This window comes from Balaenoptera musculus, chromosome 1 (genome assembly GCF_009873245.2).
Source record: "Balaenoptera musculus isolate JJ_BM4_2016_0621 chromosome 1, mBalMus1.pri.v3, whole genome shotgun sequence".
NCBI classification, from domain to species: domain Eukaryota; kingdom Metazoa; phylum Chordata; class Mammalia; order Artiodactyla; family Balaenopteridae; genus Balaenoptera; species Balaenoptera musculus.
The window spans coordinates 153,082,855-153,107,645 of record NC_045785.1 but is presented as its reverse complement, the minus strand read 5'-3'; the positions used below and the strand labels follow the sequence as shown (position 1 = coordinate 153,107,645).

General features: G+C 55.8%; 1 protein-coding gene across 14 annotated transcripts; it reads right to left on the bottom strand.

Annotated features, from left to right (window-relative positions):
• Positions 1 to 1,658: 1,658 nt before the first annotated feature.
• Positions 1,659 to 24,717, bottom strand: IKBKE (inhibitor of nuclear factor kappa B kinase subunit epsilon). 14 transcript variants are annotated; one of them, XM_036849008.1, is made up of 22 exons: positions 24,494 to 24,706; positions 23,809 to 23,898; positions 22,050 to 22,161; positions 21,244 to 21,384; positions 20,738 to 20,867; positions 19,542 to 19,723; positions 18,908 to 19,068; positions 17,968 to 18,078; positions 17,480 to 17,659; positions 16,706 to 16,902; positions 15,868 to 15,932; positions 15,686 to 15,777; positions 15,439 to 15,525; positions 12,393 to 12,468; positions 12,161 to 12,273; positions 10,210 to 10,286; positions 7,580 to 7,619; positions 6,721 to 6,822; positions 5,312 to 5,408; positions 4,460 to 4,572; positions 4,172 to 4,243; positions 1,660 to 2,474 (listed from the first exon to the last, which is right to left on the bottom strand). In XM_036849008.1, exons 3-22 carry the CDS (start codon positions 22,134 to 22,136, stop codon positions 2,441 to 2,443), a joined length of 2,157 nt encoding a protein of 718 aa, XP_036704903.1. In that variant the 5' UTR covers positions 22,137 to 22,161; positions 23,809 to 23,898; positions 24,494 to 24,706; the 3' UTR covers positions 1,660 to 2,440. The 14 variants fall into 14 exon arrangements, 12 of the variants coding, with proteins under 12 accessions (XP_036704929.1, XP_036704903.1, XP_036704839.1 ...); XM_036849015.1 differs by having other exon boundaries at positions 1,661 to 2,474; positions 22,050 to 22,164; positions 23,809 to 23,893; XM_036848999.1 differs by having other exon boundaries at positions 1,667 to 2,474; positions 22,050 to 22,164; positions 24,494 to 24,717.
• Between the last annotated feature and the right edge of the window lie 74 nt (positions 24,718 to 24,791).

Here is a 24,791-nt window from a genome sequence, read left to right as displayed (position 1 = left end):
CCCCTCCTGGCACCCTGAGCACCCTCCCCTGCAAGGGCGGCGACGCAGACCCACACCTGAGCTGTGCGTTCCTATCTCTGAATGCTCCCGTGATACTGAAGTGCCTTTCCCCATCGAGGTAAGCTCCTCAGGGGCAGGCATGGCACCCTAGTCACCCACGTAGTTCTAGCCCCTCGCCCGGGCCCTGGCACACTGCAGGTACCCAGTTCACACGTGAGCAGCTGAACGGGTTCTTCATTTTAAGTGTCATGTTAGGAATCACTACAGAGAACAGAGGTCGTCAGACACCTGAGGACCTTACAAGGTTCTGGAGGAACTGGACAAGGTCATGGGCCTTGGTCCAGTTCCTTGCTCCCTCCTGAGATGGCATCAGAAGCTCTGCAGAACTATGGGTGGGGTGGGGTCACCCATGTCAGTGGCTCTGCAGCATAGGAACAAATTGAAGCTTTCAAGTATGTCTCCTGCTGGGCTTTGCTCGTGAGATCATAGAGCCAATGATCATATCATTCCCCAAAAATCTGCAGTTGGATTTCAGGGATCTCCTAGCTCCTTTGCTGAGCTCCACCAAGCATGTGGGGTCCAGAAGCAGCCTCAGCTGCCAGGGAAAGTCCACTGTGGGACTTCCCTGCAGGGCCATTGAAGAGCCATGAGTGTCAGCCTGAACTTCATGCAGGCGGAGCAGCCCAGAGGTGGCCCAGTGTCCAGGGCCATTGGAGCCGCAGCTGGCTCCTGAGAACCCAGAACCTGAACCCACTGGGCTTAAGTGACCCATGGGCATGAGGCCCAAATGGCACACATGAAGCCACTTAGGCCTGATGCAAGCAAACCCAGCAACCCTCCCCCGGGTCTTTAGAGGGTGCTGATCTTTCCATAGAGAAGCAGCCCTGAGGATGTCAGACTCCAGGACCCAGCCTTCCTCACCTCTGCCCTGCTGGGTCATTAGAACAGCCTCTGAGGATGTGAAGGCTCCAAAAAAATTGGCAGGAAGGATTTCTAGGGTTATCTGCGGGTAAAGCATAGTGTTGTCTTCATGTTTCAAAGCACAAAGTAGGGCTTCTCACTCTTTTCCTTCCCGTGGTGGGGCCACTTTACTGCATCACCCTTTCCCCACCCCTAGGCTAGGTGGGTAGTCCAGCCCTGGTTAAGGGAAAGCTGGATATATTGCAGGGGAAGGACTAAATTTGCACAAATCTGAATGCCTCACACCGGCATCATTCTAGCTTCCAGGCAAAATGAGGAATGTTCAAAACGACCCATAGTACTACTCTCACCTGATATTTAGGACACAGCCTATATTTTGAACAGTGGAGGGGGGGTGGGGGGAAAGGAATAGGCAATTAGATGGTGGATTTGAGGTTAAAAAAAAAAGACCCTTCTCTGCAAGTTCCAGGCCGTTACAGAGCTCCCCAAATGACAGGGAGCAGGAAAAGAGAGGGAGTGGGAAGGCAAGCCCTCCCAGCAGGAGGGCATGGTCCCTGGGCTCCTCCCTGAAATCAGGGCCCATTTGGGGGGTGGGAGGAAGGCAGGAATCAGGAAGTGAGCAGTCCTGCCTCCATTTCCCAATCCTCCCCCTCACAGATCCCCACCCTGTGCAGTGCCTGATTGGTTGCCAAGCGCACCCAGCCGAGCCTTTCCCACCTCCCAGATGCAGCCCGTGAGAGCCACTCAAACAGAAAAGAATGTCAAGTTTATTTCACTTCTTGAAGGCACAGGCCTTGATTTCCTCAGGGCTCTGGACTTACGGGCCTGTGCTAATTGGCACGGCTACTGTTGACACCGCTGGCTACAAACCCCAGAACCTGGTGGTGCCTCAGAGGGACAGGGGAAAGGGTCCCCGAGACACTGGCACGCGGCCTCGACCACCTGCGTTCTCAGCCTTAGGCTCAGCCAGACCAGAGGGGAAGGGAACCTGGGCTCTGTCATGCCTGGGGCCACGTGTGGCAACCCTCAGACATCGCGGGAGCAGAGAGAGGGCTGTGTGTTCAACGTAGAAGACCTTAAGAGGAGGGAAGACTGAGATGAGGTCGTCTGACCCCAGGAGGCCTCCTCTTCTGTTCCCTGAGGAGCAAAGCCCTGTAAACCAGAAGGGGTGGGAGGGAGGGGCTTTCGGAGCCTCTTCTCGCCACAGCCCGGCCAGGTTCAGCTATACAGGCCAGGGCAACAGAAGAGCTGTACCTGAGCCTACTAAGATGCAAAGGTCAGCCCGGGCAGTGGGGCCAGGATGTAGAGATGGCCTGGTGCCCCAGGTCCTGCTGTGCTGCTTCCCGCAGAAAGGCAGTGGAAGGTAATGCTGGCAACATCTCCTGGCCGTCCGGCAGGAGGGAGGTATGCTGATGAGATGCGACCAGGTATCATCCTGTGTTGGGTCCCCCAGTGCAGGCAGGAGAGCAGTGTCTGAATGATTCTAATGCTTCAGGATTCCTCATGCACCCCCCAGAGTTCAGATGTCAGGAGCCGATGGGACCCTACTTAACCTGTAAAGAGAGGCTCAGGTTAACTTCTGCCCAGGTAGAGAAGCCTGCAGTCCATACTCCAGGGCCCAACACAATCAGCTTTCAGAACACCAAGCAATTCGAATCCTCAGGTCTCCCCTTGCAGCATCTGTGTCCACTGACAAGAACTCTCTGGTTCCCATCCCTGACTACACGTTAGAATCATCCGGAAAGCTTATAAAAATCCCCCAATCCAAGCCGCACCTAGAGTCTCTGGGGACAAGACCTAGGCATCTGTACTTTTAAAAGCTCCCTTGGTGACTCCAATGCAGCCAAGGGTTAAGAGGAGGGGAAAAGGAATTCAAATTGTTTCTTTAGGCTCTTTGGTTACAGCTCTGAACAAGGAAGTAAAAATTCACTAAAATAAAATTTTGAGCTATCTGTAAAAAGACTATATATCACAGCGAGAAAAATTTATGTCAGCACTAAAATTATAACTTCCTGCCCCTGAGGGCTATTTTGGAAAGTTTTTCTAAGAAGCTGTCAAATTTCCTCTTTGCAGACATTTAAGAGGATGGGTTCTCCCCTTGCTGCAATGGAACAAGGGATGCCTCCTCAACCCAAGGACCCTCTGAAACTCTAGGAACAACCATGAGCTCTGCTCCTGGCTTCCCTACCTCCAGGCCCCAATTCTGGCACCCCAGGCCGGCGTGACCTCTGGGGAACACCTTCCATTTGGTGAGTCCCCCTTCTGTGCACCCTCCCCGCCCCAGCACATTGCATATCTCATCCTGTTTAATCCCTGCATTAACACAATGAGGTAGGAATCACTATGCCTATTTTTCAGCTCAGAGCCAAACAAACCTCTCAGGGTCAAACAGTTGGTAAGAAGCAGAGTCAGGGTCAAACCCTGTTGGAATCTCTGCAGACTCTTTCCACCGTGCCATTGGTTCCCAAACGGGGAAGTGACAGACATAAGGACAATGGGGAGGATGTGGGAGGTGCGTGCACGCACGCGTGAGTGTATATATGTGTAAACAGGGCTGATTTTCAGGGCGAGGACCATCCTTGATTCTGAGATTGTATTCTTCCTTCTCTTTGGTGTTAAAATGCACCTTATAAGTGGGACTTCTAGATGGCACGGTTTTTTCCCTTTCAATTCTGCTTACTGGGTGATATGAGAAGTTGGGCACTCTGTTATTCTCCAGTTTTCTTTTGTGAATTTTACTGGTGTACAAAATCCAAAAGGCTGAGCCCTGCTGCATCCGCCAGCATCTTCCCCAGTACCTGCCCGCCCCCCGCCCGCCCCGCAAGGAAGGGACTCGATCAGGTGATGATGCAGAGTCTCTAACACTGGGCCTGCAGCCCCGCGCAGTTCTCCCCAGCTCTGTGCCGCGTTTCCTGGTTCATCACCATTCTGAGGATGGTCGTAAAGGTGACAGGAGCCGGTTTGCCTGGGGCGTCAGGCAGAGTCCACGTTCATACAGAGCTGGACACAGCCGCAAATCCACGTGCCTCCCAGCCCCCATCTCTGACTGCACTGAGGCGCATATCCTCCAGACTACGGTGAAAGCCTACACCTGGTCAGGACACCGACTCACCTGTGCACAAGGCTCTGATGTGACTGGAATATTGGCCCCCGTCATCAAGCCTGCGTGGGCATGCACGGGGCCTGTGCCCCAGGGGCGAGGGCAGTCTGAGGGCCCAGCCTCCCCACCGCCCGCACAGCGGGGCCTCACCCTTCGATGACGCGGTTGTTGTCCTGGAGGTCAGATGCCAGCACCTTCATCTCCTTGCAGAGCTCTTGCATACTGTCCAAGGCAGAGGCGAGAGAGGCGGCGGTGGCTAAGGCCCAAGTCGCTCTGCCCAGACCCCTTCCTGGGAGGCCCCCCTTCCTCCACAGCCCCACCGAGCCTCATTCCTGCCTCTCGGGTACCTGGCAAGAGGCGAAGCCCCTAACACACACACACACACACACACACACACACACACACACACATGCACACATCCCCCTCTCTGGCACTTACTGGAGAACCAGGTCCTTCAGTGCAGGGCTAGGATAAGGAGCTGTAGGGGGTGGTGAGGCCTGAGCCCCCTTTGTTCTGTCCTGCAGGAGCTGGTGAGATAGCCAGTCAAGGATCTGAAAGAACCACACGTTAGTCAGAAGGGATAAACCAGCTCATGTGTGGAGGGCAGCGGAGGTGTGGGGAGGGGTAAGAAATGGGTAATACAGTGGCCCCCAGCCCGCATCCCCGGAGTGTCAGGAATTTCCCACAAGCCCCTCCTTCTCATCCTGGGAGCACACCTGGCACAAGCACCATCACTGTGTGCGCTTGTGTTTAGGGGTGCAGACTGCCAAGCTCCCCTTTGTGTCTGACCTGTACCTGTCATGACACAGTTGGAGCTGCGGAGAAGGGGTGGGGGCAGCCCAGCACCATCTCGGACAGAATGTGCCCTGTGCTGGGGGCTGGGGAAGAGCATGCGGGCCTCGCTCCTTGAAGAACAGCCCTTCTCTGTCCCTGATGGCAAAGCAAGTGGCTTCTCAGAGCGGCCTGAGTTTGCCTCTTCTAGGAGAGCAGATCAGAAGACCAAGGAGCGTTCATATCGCCCCCCTCAGGGAGCCTCCCAGGCTGCACAGGGCAGAGAGGGAGATGTCTCAGCATTTTGGAGCCTCTGCCCTTGCAGCGAGTGGCCTTCAGTCTGAGAACACTAGGAATTGCCGTCCACACTGGTGGATCAGAGACCTCCCATCCACACCAAAGTGTTTGGACTTGGTCGAGGGCAGCTCTGTCCCGAGGCAGGGGAATGGCCCGGATGCCCTCCAGGTGCCTGATTGGCCCAGCTCTCCTCAGCAGCCCCGGGGTCCCGAAGCTCCCCACCTTGCTGAGGCTCTCCTGGGCTCCCTGGGCTTCTGTGTTACAGGCGGCCACGGAGCAGCCCACCAGGCGCAGGTGGTTCCTGGTCTCATGCACCACCCTCAAGAGAGCAGAGAAATGTCAGAGCCCGGCCCACTCGCTCTCACCGGGGCCCACCCAGCAGTTCGGTCACCACACAGACACGGAGGAGAGGCTTTCCGGGTGGCAGAGGCTGGAGCTGGTGGGTGCCAGGCACTGGCCTCCCTCACTGCCTCTGCCCTTCCAGCTGTGCCCTCAGCCCTCACCTGTCCCAGGTAAGGATGCTGATGAGCACTCTGACCGGGGCTAGTGAGGGTCCTGGCGGAACCGCAGTGCGAGCTGCAAATACGCCTGTCTCAGGCCGGGCCACACAAGCCGGTGAGGGTGAGCAAGGGCCCGGGTCAGGCCCTGGAGAGGCAGGGACCGCCTGCACTGGGACACTTAAAACGGGAACTGCCCACGTTCCCATTCCCAGAGCAGATCAAAGTCAAGACTCTGTTATGAATTCTCTTCTCTCTCTAAGTGGGGGGAGAGAGCGAGAACATCGCCCCACGGCACAAAACGTACACAGAGTCCTGGAGGGGTTCGACCAGTGGTCGATTCTCAACTCTGGTTACACATTAGAATCACCCGAGGAGCATTTAAATACTGCCATCCAAGTCCTACTCCAGACCAATTAAGTCAGAATTTGGGGTGGCTTGGGTGGGGGAGATGGAAACTGTATTTTAATGTAAGGATAGGTGAGTGTCTGAGTCTCAGCCCCATAATAAGCCCACAGGTCATGTGGGCCACAGAACCAGCAGCACCTGGGAAACTGCCCTCTTGTCTCAGGAGGGGAAGGGGGAAGGGGCTTGTCTGAGAGGCAGAAGCCAAAACTCCTATAAGGGACAGTGTGCGAGGGGGGTTCTATATAAGGGCCTCTGCCTGCCCCTGCTTCCCAGACCACTTGTCCTCATCCCAGAGGGATCTTGTGTTTTCCCCAGAGAGGGGGCTTCTGAACACAACCACCTGGGACATGGAAAGAATCTAGATTTTAGAGGCAGTCATACCCATATGCTAGTCCTGGGTCTGCTATTTACTAGTGGCGTCGTATTAAGGAAGCAACCTGTTCTCTGAGCCTCAGTTTCCTCATCTGTGAAATGGGGTGATAGTATCCACCGTATAGGGTAGACATTGCGGGATTAAATGAGTCAATGTATAGAAATCACCCAGCATACTACCTGGTCCACCCAAGGCCAAAAAACCACCCCCTTTTTTTTTTTTTTCTTTTGTTCCTTTACTACCACCTCTCTCTCAGTCGGGGCTCTGCAAAGCCCAGGGCTGTCTGAGGCTGGGAAGGGCCAGGCCAGGAGGGCCCTGGGAACCATGAGTTCAAGAGTGAGGGCCAACGTTACCTCATTCTCTTGCCATGCGTGACCAGGGATGCCTGGTACTTCTGCACACGCTCCTCCTGGAACACCTGCAGGAGCCTTTTGGCTAAATGACTAAAATTCACCCTGAAAAGACAGAAACAGAGGCACAGAGATGAGAAGCCAGAGCCACCTGTGCATAAACCTAGCATCCCTGGGTCTTCATCACCCAAATGTCCAGCCCCCGGCTCCACAGCAGGGCCGCCTCTCCCAAGGAGGAGAGGACGCTCACTGAATGTGCATCATGGCGAGCAGAGCGGCTGCTCTGCAAAGCAACTCCAACAGAGGGATGTGGGAGAAGGACAATGGACCTCAGGGAACACACACGCTCTTGAGCTCAGCCCCCAGAGGGAAGGAGAGATGGTCGCGTGTGTGTGTGTGTGTGTGTGTGTGTGTGTGTGTGTGTGTGTTTGTGTGTGGAGTCAAGGGTGGGGGCAGAACTGGGGGAGTGAGTCCCCAAAAAAGCGTAAAATCAGGGAGGGCTTCCTGGAAGAATAGAGTGTCCAGGAGACAGAGGAGCAGAGGGAAGCCCAAAGGAGAGCCCAGGCAGAGGCCAGAAGCAGGAAGTAGTAGGTGGTAAGTCAGCGAGGACAACTAAGGAAAGAAATTCTTCAATCGTGTTCACACCAGAAGTCAATCCAGTTCCATCAAGACTGCTGCTGAGAAACCGCCCTCCCCTGGCCCCAGATAACCTTCCCCAGAGATAGTTAGCCCCCTTTCCTCCTGCCTAGCTGTGGCCTGGGATCAGGGCCCTTTACCACCTCTTGTCTGGCACAGAGACTCGCTCTGCCCTGGTGACACCCACCCTCCTGCTCACCCGCCTGCCAGGGGGACAGGCACTCACTTATCCAGCTTGTGAATCTGCTCCTCGTTGTAGCCAAGCCCTGAAGGAAACAGACAGGGCCAAGGTCACCTATTCAAGCAGTCAACAGAACCGAATGGCGCAAGGGTTGGCAACAACTGCAAAGTGAAGGCAGCAGCCTGGGCCCTGCTCCACGGAGCTCACAACCCAGCGGAGCCGGGAAGGACAAACGGAGGGAAACAAGCACCCAAGACACTGCATCATGACCAGGTAGGGGTCCACCTAGGCCAGGCAAGCCCGCAGTGTAGGGAGTGGAGGGATGGGTGCTCGGGGAACACTTCAGGTGGACAGTGGTGGATGAGATGGGCCTTGAAGGATGTACGGTCAGCCCTGACCCCTCATCCAATCCCCTTCCCAGCGTGGCTGATGCCTACAGCCTATTGACCCCATCCCTGAATATTCGGGCTGCAGGCAGAGCCACCTGGGCTCTGCAGCAATGGGCTGGATGAGCCAGGCCACCACCCTCGACCTCCGCTTCTCAGCCCAGCCACTTTTGCCAGAAGGAGAACTTTTGCCAGTAGGGCTGAAGTTTTCACTGCTTTGGCAGCTTCCTGATGCTCTCTGTGCTAGGGACATGCTGCCCCCTCCTGGGCTTCAGGGGAATGGCCTCTGAAGGCCAAGATGAAGCGATGAGGAGATTCACCTTGCTGCCTGCCCCCACCACTCCCCTAACAGCAGAATCACCTCCCTGGCCTCTGGGTCCTGGGCCCTGCGCTCAGCCAGCTGACTTATGAAGTCCAAGCGACCGATCTGGGATGAGGCCCAGCTCTGCCTCCTCTTAGCAGGGGGCTATAGGCAAGTGATTTTGCCTCATCCATCACATGTAACACACAGGATGGGTGTGAGGGTAAAGTGAGAAAGTGCCCTGAAAACGATAGAGCATTTTCCAGAATGGCATCTTTCCACACCCCAAGTGTTGGCGGTTAAGTGTTATTCTTCCCGGTTCATTTTTAACTTTAATAAAGGACTCTTACAAACCAATACAGATCAAACTCTTTTTGAGGCTGTAAAATGGGGTGGTTACAAGCACCTGGACCTAGGTTGCTTGGGTTACTTAACCTTCCTGTGTCTCAGTTTCCTCATCTATAAAACGGGGAGGGTAACAGTGTCTAGAGCATTAAATAAATTAAGAACACGCAAAGCCCATAGGATGGTGCCCAGCGCATGGGAGGTGCTCAGAAGTGTCGTGGTCATAGGATGACAGAATTCCAGTGACGGAGGCAGAAAAGCCTCTGAAGGTCTCCTAAAATCACAGCAAAGGTGGCCAACTGGGTGTCAGGCCAGGCTTCTTGAGCCCAAGGTCCCCCTGGTTTCAGGGAACATAGGAGTCGCAGTTCTCCTGTCTCCTGTGCTGCCCCCCTCCAAGGTCAGACCGAGAGGCGGGACTGAGGCTCCCATCTTCTAGAATCTGCATGTCCAATGCGGTGGCCATGTGGCTGCTGAGAACTTGAAATGTGGCCAGTACGGCTAATGTGACTGAGCACCTGAATTTTTAATTTTAATTTAATGAATTTGATTAAATTTAAAAACTGAAGCAGTGTACAATGTTTTTTCCCCATCAAACACAGCTTTATTATTTTGGTAAGAGTACATTTCATTTTGTTAAAAAATTAGCTTCCAAATAGAGATGGCCAGTGAGTGTAAAATACACATGGGATTGTGAAGACTTAGCACAAAAGAGAATGTAAAATATCTCTTTAATAATTGTTTCTATGGATTACATGCTGAAATGACAACTTGAATATATTGGGTTGTATAAAATGTTATTAAAATAAATTTCACCTGTTTCTTTCTACTTTTTAAATTTTGGCTACTAGCAAACTTAAAATTACAAACGTGCCTGGCATTGTATTCCTATGGGACAGTGCTTTTTAGATAATCCTAGGGACAGAAGAGAATTTGCAGTCAGGTGCAAGCCCTCAAGTATTGATTTCCTGCACGTTAGGAAATGCTGGGGGCATGGGTGGGCGAGAGGGTCGGTCGGTTCCTGGAGTGTTAGCTCCCCAACCCCGAGAGTCACCTGGAGCCTCCCCAGGCTCTCCCCACAACCCCCGCTGCCGTCAGCCCCAGCCCTGGGTTCGACCCTCCCCTACCCCATGATGGGCGAGAAGCTTCCCATCCCTGGGCCTGTAAATGAGCTGCTCCTGCCCAGAGGGTCTTTGTGAGGCGGTAGATAATGCAGGCCAAGTGCCAGGACTAATGACTAACTGGTATTTCTCCCGATCTTTCCTTTTCTGGAAAGCCTGACTAACACTTCAGTGAGCCAAAGTCACAACGGATAGGGAAACACTCCTTAAACTGTAAAGTGCCCTGCAAAGGTGAGGGGTCTCTTCCAAGGCCACCACGTCTATAGCATCCAGGCCTCAGCTGAGCCCCTATGTGGCAACAGGCAAAGGTGGGAAGGCTTCATGTCCCTCACTGGTGTGCACACAGCCTGCAGGCAGCGACCTTGCCCTAGACCAGCGGCACCCGGGCACCACAGAGCGCCACCCGCGTAGTGGGCCTCCAGCAGTGCCACTGATGGAGTGTTAGGCACAGCCAGCTAACCCAAGGGAAGGAAGGAGGGAGGGAGGGGAGAGCATGAGGAGTGTTTTGCTCTCCTTGCGGCTCACCTGGCCTCATCCTGGATTTCTTGAACTGTTTGTAAATGAGATACATCTTGTCCAAACAGCACTGAATCTGCTGGATGCTGTGGGCACGAGACAGGGACCAGGTGATGGAAGAATCAAACAGCACAGGTAAAGGGTGAGGGAGGGGAGGGGATGGCGGTGGGAGGAGGGAAGCTGTCTCCCTGCAATAGGAGCCTCATTGCCATAGTTTGTGGGGCCAATCTGGGAGTGGGGGTGACTCTTCTGTTTCTAAACTTGTTTGAGGTACCCTCGGGTTAGCCAGCCAGTCATCTCTCATTCCTGTGTTTATTCCTTCTCTCTTCCACACACACACACACACACACACACACACAGGAAGAAGCCAAGCAGGACAGGCGACAGGAAAGTGGCCTTTGCTACACAACAGGGCTTGAGAACAGGCTCCGGGAAGGAGCCTTGGACCCTGAAACAGGAGAGCCTGGTGGTAGCAGCTGCGTGTGGGAGCAGAGTAGAAACTTCTCTTCTGTCACCTGGCAAGAGCAGAAGTCGTGCTTTCTGAGAATATCCAATGCCCGGTATGTAGAAGGGACTTAAATCATGAATCAACAACCCTTGTTTAAAACAAGAATGAATCAAGGTCTTTGGTCCTGCCTGCAGGCAGGGGAATTCGGGAGATGACCTCTCTACCCTCTTGGCCTGGGGTTTAAGGTCCTTATTGTTTCTTCCTTCCCCTTTTCAGGATACAAACACTTTGTTTGAGATGTTGGGGGTGTTTGTGGGTGTTTGTGGATGAGGATCCCTCATCCTCGGGCCTATTTAGCTCCACTTCCTCCCTGCAGCTCCTCCCAGGATCCTGTCTCAGCTATTTCTGGAGCTGGACTCGGGGCAGAGCCCAAGTGTGTTCCCAGGACTCTGCCGACCCCAGACCCCTGCCCTCCTGGCGCCTGGGGTGGGCAAGACCCCAGGTCCAGTCTTTATCCAAAGGGCTTGAGCCAGATGTGTTCCAAATTCAGAACTATCTTCTGATTTGAGAAAGGTGGTCCCGTATACATACACTATACTGTGGAATTCCCCCGGAGGGCATGGTCTGGGGCAGTACTCCCTCATCACATACCCTCAGTCTTCAGAGAACCGTAAGAATATTCACCCTAAGTGAGATAAATAAAGACTAGGAAGAGCTTCGTGTCAGTTTAGGTCAGGTTTTACAGGCAAAACAGCGAAGAAACACCCTGTGGTTTTCAGAGCTTTCTGCATTCAGAATTGAGGACCGGGCGTGCGGATCTGCGAGGGCCCTGACTGCGGGGGTTGTGGGGCTGTTCCAGGAGCGGGACCACGTCCAGGTCAGAGCAGAGCGGGAGGCGGGGGGTCCACACACTGGGCTGTGAGGGCAGGGTTGCTGGGGATTTTTCTGTCTGTTTAAAGGGAGACTGGGGATTCAGAGCTCGAAAATCCCTGGCGCAGGCCAAGCACATAGGCTTTGGAGGTAGGCAGACCTGACCCGGAGCCTTACGTCTGTCATTTGTCATTTATTGGCTGGTGTCTCGGGGCAAACTAAGCTCCCTGAGTGAGCTTCCTCACCTATATAAGGAGCATAAGAGTAGTAGTATTGTTATTGTTTTGAGGATTAAATGATAGAAGTAGGAGGACCTATTCGAGGGTCTGACACAGAGCAAGGGTTCAGAAGAGGTAGGGAACTCGATTATTCTTTTATTTAGAACTATTGCACCTGCTAATATTTGTAATTCACTCTCTAACTCCCAGGTGGAGGCGGGACCCCAGATCCTTTTCTCCTTCTGGCCAGTCTCATGGGAGGGTCTTGTACATTCCTGGATCCCCTACCCCTAGCCCCAGGCCCCAGCATCCTTGCCAAGATAAGGGAGAAGGCAGGCTGACTCCTAAAGAGGCTACTGGGCCTTTTGTGCTCTGTGCACCCCCCAACTCCCCCCCCCCCCACCAAGAAGAAAATCCCACAGACCTTCTGTCCTCATGTACCTGATCCCGGTTCTTCATCAGCTCAGAGCTCAGGTTGCTCAGGGTCATCTTGGTCTCTGTGATATTATGGGAACATCTGGAGAGGACCTCAGCCAACTGGGGGACACAAAGGCAGACCCCCATGGGGGCCTCAGCTGGAGGCTCCGATGGGAAGCCCCACCCCCCACCCCCCGCTCTGCGCCTGACAGCCCCTCACCAACCCCAGCCTCACTCACGGTCCGCAGCTTGGACCTCAGCTCTGCGGCTCTCTTCAGTTCCTGGATCTCAGTCACCCCAGCCATGTTGCTGAACCTCGAGGGAAGGATTAAAATCGACGTGAAGAACATGACAACCAGACACCAAGTGTGTCTTGGATTGGATCCTGGTTGGGATGAAAACAGCTAGAAAAGAACACTTGGGGGATTACCAAATTTGAGTATGGATGGGTACTATAGATGAGATGGAATGTTTTGACACGGAGGGGGCAGAGATCATAAGCTGAGAAAAGCAGGTTATAAAACAGCACGTACAAGAAAATGACATGTAGGTTAACATACAGAAATAACAGAAAACTATCGAGAAGGATATATACGACTAAGCAGTGACAGTCTATCTCTGGGTGGTAGGATATGGTATTTTAATCTCATTTTTGCTTATCTGTATTTTCCAGCTGAGTATAATTAGCACATACTGATTTTATAACCATGACAACTGGGGAAAAAGAATCCTGTGTGTTTTGGCGTGGAAGTGAAGGGGAGGGGAGAGAATTAGGAATGAGGTGGAGGCCCCGTGAAGGCAGGGCTACTGCCCACTCTGCTCACCAGTGTATCTCCAGTGCCCAAGAAAGTGCTCGGCACACAGCAGGCACTCCACACATGAGTGTCAAGCAAATTATCGAACACACGGATGGATTTTAGGGCATGGGATACTTGGTGGCAGAAGAGGATGAGGCTGACCCAACCCTACTGGACCGAGTCCTAGTCTTGGCTGCCACACCTGCCATCTGCATGATCTTGGTAATCACTTCAGCTTTCCAAGCCTCGGGCTCTTCATCTGTATAATGGGGAGATAAACCTCCTTCCTGCTACCATAAAAGGTGTTCGTGGGATCAAAGAGACCTCAGAGATAATTGACATGACTAGAGAACACGTTCATACAAACACACGCTGTTTTGGGGGTGAGGGTGGGGAAGCACTGGGATTCCCTGAGCCAGTCCTGGCTGCCTGAACGGTGCCTCTGGGTGGCAGCGGCTGCTGAGGAGGGCCGGGGAGCTTTGGGACAAAGGCAAGGACACTGCCAAGGGAGCGCGTCTTGGAGAACCCGCAGAAGGAAGAGCGCCCTGTAGGGGAGGCTGGCGATGATGGCCAGTTCGTGCCACGTGCTTGGGCTCCTCCCAACATGAAATTCAGCTCATTAAGATATTTCAGGTTCTGCTGTGGGAGGAGCTAGTGGCTTCGGACCTTAGGAGAACCGACAGGTCTGAGCATGTTCAGAAAAGAACGAGATTGCTACTCATGGGAGCTGGGAGGCCTCCGAGATCGTCCAGTCCTCTCGTTTTGAAAATGAGGAAATAGAGGCCCAGGTAGGAAAGGCGACAATGGTCTGAGGCTAACAGTGAGTTAATGAAGAGCTTGGGCCGGGCCTTCTGACTCTTGGCCCAGCGCTCTTCCTCGTGGGAGAATGAAACAGGCCTCAAAGCAGGCACTTGCCTGACCCTGAGCTCTCCACACCCACCACGCCTCGGAGGAGGCCTTGGAGCCAGAACGGGAGAAACAGCAGACCCCAGCACTCCAGCCCTGGGGCTAGCCTGTCGCTCTCCACACTCGTCAGCCCAGGGAAGGCGGGCAAACAACCCAATGCTCTCTCTATACATTTCTTTCTCACTCAAGAACCTAGGATAGATCCTTGTTGGTCATTTTAGCGAGGTCCAACCTCTCATCTGGACCCTAGGACCTGCCTGCACTCTCCCCTTCCCTCTGTCCCTCTCCAGTTCCACTCTGGGACATTCTCCACGATGACTGTGGCTTCAGCAAACCTCCGCAGCACCTTCCCACCCCTCCAGTCATGTCTCTGCATAGGGCCTTCCCACCCCAGGTATTTGCTCACATTCTGGCCTTGACAGCCTCCCTTCCTCCGGGTCTTCCTGGCTGCGTCTGCCCATCTCTCGTCTCCCTTTACCCAACCGTCCTGCCACGCGCACATGCTGGGGAAGGGCTGTCCTCCAGGGCCGTCTGCAGGCCTGGGGCCACATCCAGCCCTGGAAGCCCGCTCTGCGCCTGGGCAGATGTCTTCTCAGAGCGACGCCACCACAGCGCTGCTGGCTGGTCCTGCCCTCTGCAGCCCCTCTTCTCTGTCCCCATTTGAAGGCGGCTCAGCCATGCCGGGGACTCATCTGGCGACACTCCTCTTCCTCCTCCCTGCCCGGCCACCACCCTGTCTACCCCACGGTCAGCGTCGCTGCTGCCGAGCGCCAGGTGGAGGGCAAGTCTGCAGTGAGTCACCCTGCTCCTGGGAAACTCCCAGGACCTTCCTGAAGACAAGGGCTGCGGGACGTGACGGGTAGGACACCGGGCGTGTTTGGCACAGTCTCTGCTCTTCTGCCACCACCTGTCACCGGGAGAGGCTCCAGCCACCATCAGCTTCCCTGGGCCACAGGGCTCCCACCTCTCACCTGTACCGTAGCCCCTGCCACCTTCTCAGCAGCGCGCCGGCCAGTGGAGTCTTCCTGCTTCTCATCTCCAGACCCTCCAGCTTGATGTCCTCCTCCCCAGTCTCTCCCTTTCTGTAACCCTAATTAGCCCAAGTCAGAGGAGTGGAGGGTGTGGATTTCCAAGGACTGGGGCAGGGAATCCCAGGAGGCGGGGACAGTTTCAGGCCCAGAGGAAGCAGGAGGAGGAGTGTGGAGGATGAGACCACCTAGGTCTCCATCCTCTCAAGTCCAGGGGACCGTGTGTGAGTGTGAGTGCTTCTCCTAGAGCCCTGCTCCAGAGCCTGGTGCAGGTGAGCAGTTTAAATCTTCAGAGGGGGGGCTGGTAGGACAGAGGCCCCTTCCTGGGGCAGAGAGGCTCGGCCCCCTGAGGTGAGGGACCGGCTGGTGGGGGGAGGGATGGGGCGGGAGCGCCCTCTCTGTTCTCGCATGGCAGGGAAGTCGGGAGCTCTGGGTGGGAGGAGGCGAGGGGCACTGTTGGAAAGACTGGGGTGAGGAACAGACAGAGAGAAGGGCTGATGGGTCTGAGCGGGGCTCATGCCGGCTGCGGCCCCCACCCTGAACGGAACACCCACCTCTCAGTGCCGAGGCTGCTGCTGAGGAAGAGGAGGGCCATCCTCGTGACCTCCAGCGTCCGCCTGCACGTGGCCTGGAGTATCTCTCTGCCAACGGGAGCCTGAGTCAGAGCTGCCTCCTCCCAGGGGACTGAGGGCACTGTGCCCATGGGCACAGCCCCAGGGCGGTGTTGGAAGGGGTCTGGGTCTCCTGTCCTACCCTGCCCATGCTCCTTGCCCTCCCCACCCAGCCCTTGGGGGTACTCACATGAACCAGTGCAGCCCCCGAAGCATCAGCTCCTGTCCTGCCAGCAAGGCCTGTGCCAGCCGCAGGGCCTGGTAGCCGGCACCCAACACACCCTGAAACACAGAGGTGGGCAGGGTCAGGTCCCGCACCCCGAACCCCTGCATGAACCACCCCCTCCCTGCCACCTGGGGACCACCCCTCACCTTGGCCGTGTTGTAATCTGCCTGCAGGTCCACTTTGGGGACAAACTTGGGGATGTCCAGAGCAGCTGCAGATAAAGACCTGGTCTGAGGGGGCTGCCTGTCCGGCCCTGGATGAGGTCTGAGCTCATCATTCCTTATTTCCAGCTCACACTCAGCCCTCACCACCTATCTGCCACCTCAAGCTTCCCAACTCACCTAGAGCCCTGACCTTCTAAGCCTTAAATGCACTCCATGTGCTTCTTTACAATTGCAGTCCCTCACTGCCCCCTTGTGTCCACTCTGGAGAACTACAGCCTCATGCCCAAGGCCCCATCTCAACAGCAGAAAATAGACTAAAAGCACCCCTCACACTCAGGGGTTTCAAGGTCAATTCCCCTCCCAGCCTTGGAGACCCTGAAGAGGAGGATGAAATTGGCATCATTCAAATGATAAGGAGTGATATTTTTGCCGGAACTTGGAGGACAAAACTCTGGACCCCTGACCACCTTCTCTTCTCTCCAGCAGCTTAGGCTCCTGCTTCCTCCAAACCAAACTATTGGAGGCTTCCCCACCAATCACAGACTGTGGAGACCACATTAAACCCACATCTCCCTGTTTCCATTGGAGTTTCTTTCCCAAATCTTTGGACGCTGTGAAGCAGGTCGGGCAGGCCACTAGCCTGAGTCACATGGCATTTCAGAGGCATACGCAGAATTAGAACCCAGATCTGCCTCCTGCACACTGGGGACCCAAAGAAACACCCACAAGAAAATGAATCAGTATCTTGGATTATAAACCCCTGCCCCTTGGAAGAGAATGTGAGGGGGAGAAAAGATCCAGCCTGGGTGGCCCTACTCACGGTCCCTGAAGGCCAGCCCCTTGGGGGTCTCGCTGACCATGCTGAACAGGGTCAGGGGGTTGCTTGCTGTCGTGTGGGCGATGTGCTGTGCTGAGAGGCTGGGCTCGAGGACACAGAGGTGACCGTCAAACAGGTACTCCTGGTGCTGGGGGGCCACGTTGGTCTGCTTGTACACGGCCTCCAGAAAGATGGCTATCCTAGACACACCAGAGGCAGAGAGAGGAGAGGGGGAGGGGAGGGCATGTCAGCAGGCAGGATACGGGGTCAGGGTGACCCAAAGCCCAGCTAAGACTTTGGGTTCTGCTTTTCAGAGGGAGGGACTGGGTGATTTTTTCTCTAGGGCGGGGAGATGAAGGACAGAGCTCATGTCTTATAGTGGATGCAGACAAAGTGGGGACAGAACTCAAGAAGCCTTCACATCTCTTCCTGCCACACTTCCATTAAAACGCACCTAGTCCCATAGCATGCTCCAGAAATACAGGGTTCCATGAGTAATACACTGGGGAAATGCACTGCCAGCACACACACACACACACACACACACACACACCCTCAGGAGACTTATAACGCATCAGCTTTATAAAGTTTGCTGAATCTCTCAAGTCCAGCAACAAGGAGGCCTGTTTAACTTTAACTTGGTGGAACTAGTATTTTTCCAAACTAAGATTGGACCCAGAAGCTTCCAAATCTAAACTGCCCACAGAGCACTGCCCAGGACACGCCCCTGTGCTTGGGGAGAGAAGGCTCGCGCCGCCCTCGCTCGCGCCCACTCACGTGTTGTGCGCGTGGATGTAGACGTGGTGCACGACGGCCTGCGGCAAGGAGAAGACGTGGACGACAACTCGCTGCAGGATGTCACTGGTCTCCGCAAAGAACTGGTCGAAGCCCCAGCACTTGGCCTGCTCCACCTCCAGGATGTTGGCCAGGATGGGCACCAGCTGGCTCTGCAGCCCCCTGCCCCCCGGGACATGGAGACTGTCAGGGGCCGGGGCCCAGAGTTGGCCTCCGCAAGTAGGTAATAGGGGCCTTCCATGAGAATGTCCTGAAGAGCCAGGGCCAAGGGGCTGGGGCAGGGTGGGATGGAGAGGAAGAGCTGGAAGGGTCTTCCAGCATCCAGATGGAGAAACTGGGGCTAGAAAGGGAGAGTGGTGTACCCGAGCTGCCAGCACACAGGGTGCTCCGCCGGGCCAGGCCTCAGCTGAGAGAAGGACATCGGCCCAGACTTGGGTCTGTGTCTGCCCCTCCCACAGGGTCCCGCTCACATGGACAGCTGGCAGGTGATGGGGAGGGTGTAGCTCCACTCCAGGGGCCCGTTCTCCAGCCTCTGAGTGCCTGCAATGGCCCCGGCTGGCTTCTCCGTGGTGATCCGGTACCTGCGGGAGACAGGACCAAGTCAGCAGGAGCCCCTAGGCCATCACACTTCAAGGGATGATGGACTCAGCCCGGAGGGCTCAGAGCACTGGGGCAAGTCACCCAGCTGCTCCGAGGCACCCTGAGAATGGAACCTGGGAGTCTGGCTCGCTGTCCTGATGCTCCCCAGTCAAGTTCTCCACTCTCTCCTCTGTCCGTTTCCTCTGCACCCTCACCACACATCCGTGCCCACCTGCCTCCACACCTGCGCCTGCACCGTGCTCGGCCCCCGTAGCCTCCCCTCCACCTCACTATTCCAACCTCCCCTCCCTCCAAAGTCCAGCTACCCTGACAGCCCCCATCCAAGTCACAGCTTGACCCCTGAGCTGAAGGGGCATTGACCTTCCTGCAAATCCACTTTAAATCTCTTTTGCTCTGGGTGGTGCCCTCAGTGGGAGCAGCCACGGTCTCCAGCTACTTCTGTATCAGACAGCAGAAAAGCATGAGGGACCTGGGACCTGGGATCAGGAGGCTAGGTCCTTGCCCTTCCCCTTTGCCCCTGGCAGGCTCTGCAACCTTGGCCAAGTCGCTCTGGGAGCCTCAGCTGAGATGTGGTGAGCCACAAACGGAGGGGGGTGCTCAAGGGAAGCCCTGAACTAAGTTCTCCCATCAGGAAGGGGCAGGGCTCAGCCTCTTGTTTGATGGACTGATATCCAAGGATCTAAAAGAAGCCTGTGTGGGGGGCAGACCAGGAGGACCACGGAGTCAGAGGCAGAATAGGGGGCACAGCAGGGACCAGAAGGGAAGGCCCAGGGTCCGCCCCTTCGCCCCCTGCCCGGTGGCCCACCGTACATGATCTCCTTGTTGCGCCGGGGCCCTCCAAAGGGGACGAAGGGCAGGCTGCCAGTGGCCGCATGGTACAGGGTCACCCCAATGCTCCAGAGATCCACGGCCACCCCAAAAGCTTTCTGTTGGGGCTTGCGAAGCACCGCCCGCTCATACATATCAGGATGCTGCAGGAGGGGGAACCAGAGAGCTGTCATGGAGGGGGAAGGGGGCAAGGGCCTGAGCGCACCCCATTCAGACCTCCTTCTCCCACCTTCAGGAGAAAACAGAACCGTCAGAATGCATCTCCTTTGTCATCTCAAAAATGGGTGTGGCATGTGCTGATCCAAAGCACCCCTCCCCCAAACCCCAGCCTCTGCCCTGGGGGAAGTGGTGACCAGCAGGGTTCCATCCTCCAAGAGGATCCTATCAAGGACTTAACTGAACAGGGGAGGCCTGGGCAGGCTGCAGCATTGCCTTTTCGGCCTTAGAGAACAGAACACATTGTTCTGGTTGGGGATAGGGGGTGAGAGATAACCCTGCTGGACACAGGGAGATTGGACAGAGCCCCTCAGAGGGGCACTGAGAGTCACAAGGTGAGGGGCAGCCAGCTGCAGGGGAAGCCCTCCGCTCGGGCAGCGGGTCCCCCACGCCCGCTCACCAGGTACTCCTCGGTGCCGTAGACCGAGACGAACTTCTCGTCGTCATCCAGCTCCCGGGCTGCCCCGAAGTCCGTCAGCTTGTAGATGCTCTGCCCCTCCTCCCCGACCAGGCGCATGATGTTCCCCGGCTTGATGTCTCGGTGGACGATGCCGTTTTCCCGCAGGTGGTTCATGCCGGCCACTGGGACAGAGGGAAGGCTGCTAGTGGCTCTGGCCAGGAACAGCCCAGTGTCAAGGCTCATCTCAGGGGAAGGATCCACATAGACAGAGAGTGGCAACTCACGGGCCAACGGGGCCACAGGAGCAGCAGGAGAACAGAGACAGGCACAGAGCAAAGGATGGGAGTCCCAAGGATGTGGGGTGTCGAGGTCCCATTGGGGTTCCCTAAGAAACTGAGAGGGATGGCGGCTCTGCCTCCCAGAGGAGGGCACTCTCCTCCCTATCGTTTTTTAAAAATTATTATTATTGGTTTTAATTGCGGTAAAATATACCTAACATAAAATTTACATTTTAACCATTTTTAAGTGTACACATCAGGGGCATTAAATACACTGACATTGTTGTGCTACCATCACCACCATCCACCTCCAGAACTTTGTCAACTTCCCAAACAGAAATTCCACCTATTAAACACTCACTCTCCATCCCCCCACCCCAGCCTCTGGCAATCACATTCTACTTTCTGTCTCTGTGGATCTGACCTCTCTAGGTCCCTCACGTAAAAGGAATCACAGAGTAGTTGTCCTTGTGTGGCTGGCTTTTTTCACTCAGCACAATGTCTTCCAGGCTCATCCATGTGTCCTTTCTAAGGCTGACTAGCATCCCATCGTACGTATATCCCATATTTTGTTTATCCATTCATCTGTCTGTGACATTTGGGTTTTTTTTGCCTCACGGCTATTGTGAATAATGCTGTTATGAACATTGGTGTACAAACTATTTTAAATTTTATTCTGAAATTGGAGTTTTAAACTGCTGATTAGCAGGAATCAGACCCTTGGGTTCTGTCTGTTCATTAGCATCTGTCCCAGGTCTGTGAATGGGGAGCCTCTTAGCTTCCAGTGCTCTACTGAGTTTGGATACTTGTTCCAGAAATGCCATACCCCTCTGGGACTTCACCTGCTGCTGAGGGCTGGGTCTGCGGCTGGCCTGAGGTGGGGAGGGGGTCCCCGGTGGGAGTCAGGGAGGGGCTTACCCACACAGCGCAGCACCACCAGGAACTCGTCCTCGGGCAGCCCAAAGGCGTTCTCAGGGCCCTCCAGCACACTCATCAGGCTCCCGCTGGCGCAGTACTCCATCACCAGCACCTTCTGCCGGCTGCCCCCCTGTAGGGGACAGAGGGAGGCTTGGGGAGGAGGGCGCTTCTTCTCCCCTTCCTCAAGACGGGGTGGCTCACCCTAGAGCCCAAAGCCCCCATTCTCTAGGTCTCTGCTTCTAGCTGGCCTTCCTTCCTTTGGCCTCAAACTGAGCCCGAGGTCACCTTTTTCAGGAAGCCTTCTTTGATTAGGCCTCACTCCCCATCCTTACCTTCCCAGGCACTGCCCCCAGGCCCCTGACACCCTTTACTCCTCTCTGGCCAACCTGCTGGCCGACCTGCTGATGAACATGTGCCCAAGTCTCTATTATTATGTGACCTGACCCTCCCCAGCCTGTCAGAGTCGAGGACAAGACCGTCTTCCTCTGACCAAGCACTGGACCCACCATCTCCTCCACCGCAAAGAGCTTGATGATGTTCTGATGGTTCAGCTTCCGCAGGACCTCAAACTCCCTCACCTGCACCTCGCGGGGTCGCAGGTAGCTGGCCGTGTTGAAGACCTTCACAGCAACCAGCTCCCCGGATTTCTGCCATGGGGGATAACATAAATGGTACCCCTGCCCTGGGAGCGCACCCCCTCCCAGGCCTCCGTTCGGCCGCTCCCGCCAGCCTAACCCCAGGGACGAGCGAAGGCAGCCTGGTTGGGGATGGGGGCTCCCCCCACCCTCAGCTCCTTCCCCTCCTCAGAGGGTACACAGCCCGTCCTGCGGCACTGGCAGATGACAGGAGCTTGGCACACCTGATACCCTGCAGGGGACGGTTTGTTGTTACTGCTGCTATTGCTATTGACAGTAACTTCAGTGGCAGCTACTGCCTGGCCTTAGCAGCAACGTTCTATCTGGCTTCAGCTCTTAAGTACAAGATAGTGCAGTGTGTCTCGTATTCAGTACAGCTCTCAATCAGAATAAAGGCAGGATAAATCCAAACGAGTCCCACTTCCCACCTCTGCTCTTCCTAGATTTGCTGCCACCTCCCTTGGATGTTGGCTTGTGTCTTCATCCCTTTCTCTCCAGCCCCCAAACGTGCCTGACAGAAGCTTCATCCCAAGGAGCCCTCTTCAGTTCCCCACACCTCTGCTCCACTTCAGAGGGTGCAGAACACAGTCAGAGAACCCTGCACGCCACCCTTCATGCCCACTGGGGGCCGACTTCCTGGCAGTGAGGGGGCCGGGGTGGGCTGGGCTGCATCCTACCTTGTTTCGGGCCTTGTACACACTGGCAGTGGCCCCCTGCCCCAGCAGGTCATCCGTGTGCCACAGGTAATTGACGGTGCTCTGCATCTCCTGCTCCCAGCTGGCCGGCCACCTTCTGTGCAGAAAAAGAACATACTGGGGTCTAGGATTCCACCCCTGACCTGGGGTGGACACTGGTGACCCGACAAGTAGCTCTGCCCAAGACCACCCCGTGAAGGGCTCCATGTGGCCATTCCAGAGGCAAGGGGGCAGGGGAAGTGTGAAGCACAGAAAGGTTAAGTAACTCCTCCAAAAAGAAGCACAGCCACTGGGCCCTCAGCCCACAGCTGGGGCCTGTCCCACCGCAGGGCATTCTACCTGTCCCGACTCCCCAGGTCCCTGTCAACGCCCTCCCCAGACAGACCATTCTGCGGAGACAAACCCTTTTCCCTGTCACTTCTCCCAGGCACTGCGAGTTCTGGGGGTTTTGGCATCCAGGCCTGGGATTGTCCCAGGAAGCAGAAATAGTGCTTGAAGGAAGAGCCCCAGGTCAGACAGTGTCAACTACATCACCACAAATCTCCAGGATTGCAACACGAGCCTGGAGCCCCTCCCCACTGCTCGCCTGGGCCCACCACTTCCTGCTGCTGTCAGCTAACGTGGCCAGGTCAGAGCTGCTCAGGAGAAGAAAGCGCTGCTGTGGAGGGAGCGTGTGTGTGAGTGTGAGTGTGTGTGAGTGAGCACATATGTGCGTACTTATGAGCGTGAGTGTGTGTGTGGAGGGGGTGGGAGAGGCAGGAGGTCATCAAGTCGAAAAGCTCAGGAGCCTGCGGGAGGATCTGAAACCGCTCTACAACTCTGTTCCCCATCTTTGCCCTCATCCTCTTCTCTCCAAAGGCCAGTCCCTCTCAAGCAGTTGGCTCCAGAGAGTGTAGCCTCAGAAGTTAAATTCGGTGCTTCTCTGAAGAATAGGGCCGTGGCTGGTCTTTATGGGATGACTGGGAGGAGCATAAGAAGGGCCACCACCCCTTAAATACTCTCAGATGAGGCTGAACTAGACAGGGCTGCTTCCTCTTCTATCATCTGAAAGGTTGTCAATCCTCGGGTCGCCATGCCTGGAATCCCACTGTTCCTTAGCTTTGAGCCTTCTCTCTGTAATCTTTTTTGTTTGTTTTTTGTTAATGGAAATCCTGAGAAGGTCAGTTCTTTGAGCCAGAGGCCACTTCGAGAGATCAGAGGTCAATTCCAGTTTCAGAAGATGTATTAGTGTTTGCATTTTATAGAAGCAGCTGAGGGGCTGAGAGTCTTTCTGAAGACAATGTAATAGCTTAGCAGGAATGAGTCGGTGAGATTTTCCCCTCCGAGGCTGAGGAGGAATCAGCCCGCGGGCCTGGGGCTGTGAAACCAGGTAGAGCATCCTGAAATCAAGGCCAAGGGCCCAGCCAGGGGAGATTTCACCACCTTCAAAATCCTCCCCAGGGCTGGTGCTGGGGCAGAGCACAGCCGAAGGTCTGAGGAATGGGCAGTGTGGCAGAGAGGGCACAACCTAGACAGGCTGGCATGCCCTGGGCTCTGCTCCTGGCCCTGCCAGGGCTATGCTTAGGAGCTGATGGGCAGCACATCTGGTCGGGTCTGCGTGCTCTGTGCCTCCCAGCGCAGCAGCTGGTGCACAGAAGGGCTCACTATCCTACAGCAGCGGTTGGATGGATGGGAGCCGGGAGCCCGTCGCCCCACCCACCTTCCTCCTCCTCCAGGCTCTACAGTAGCTGAAAGCACTTACCCGGTGCTCTGAGCAGCCCCCGATCAGGCAAAGACTCTCCCCAGCAAGTGTGTGTTATGTTTTCTGTCTGTGGCAAGTCCAGGAGCTGAGCTACACCGGAAAGAGGAGGGCGGATGAGAGGCACCCCTGGGCGCCTTTTGATTCTCAGTCTCCTGTCAAAGGCCCCTGGCCCCAGCCCTTTAACCCTTTCCTGTTTGTCACCCTCCCCCACAGAGCTGGGGGTTTCCAGCCCAATTCCCCAGCTCCAGGAGACTCTCCTCACCACTCCCACCCCCAGGACCTGGGCCAGTGAGAAGGACCCCAGGAGAGGTGAGGGCAGGCGCCAGAAGCCAGGCAGAAGAATAGTACAGAGGCAGAGCTGAAGGCTGGCTTCAGGTGCTGGGGAGCAGAGCCCGGGAAGGGAGCATCGTAGGTGGGCTGCTGCTCTCCTCTACGCCACTCCTTCCTGGCCTCTCACGGGCCTCCAAGCAGTCCTTGGCAAGGGTGCCCACCTGAGATGGCGCACAGGGCGCCGCTGGGGGTGGGGGGGAGGAGCAGCAGCCGCAGAGAGATACAGGGCGGGGACGTGGGCCGGCGGGAGAGCAGCTGCTGACAGGCCAGCACCCCGGCGCTCTGCTAAGCGCTGTCCTGCAGCTGCCTGGCGCCCCGGCTTCCCCGTTCAGCGCCCTCCCTCCCATGGACTCACCCCATCTCGGCTGTGGGGCATGCAGGCTTGTGGGACTGCGTGGCGCCCCCAGAGCTTTCAGGGCTTGTTGTCATTCATGGGCAGCACCCACAGCATCCTGGTGGCCACGGGCCCTGGGAACCCGAAGACGGGCCAGTTGAAGTGGCCGCGTGCCACCCTGGGAGCTGGGAGAGCTGGGAGCAGAGGCCGACACTCAGCTCAGCTCCCTGCCGCCGCCGGCTCTCAGTTCTCTCACACTTCCTGATTTCGTTCTTTCTCTCTCTTAAAGAGACAGAGGCAACTGGGCTGCCGCCACCAC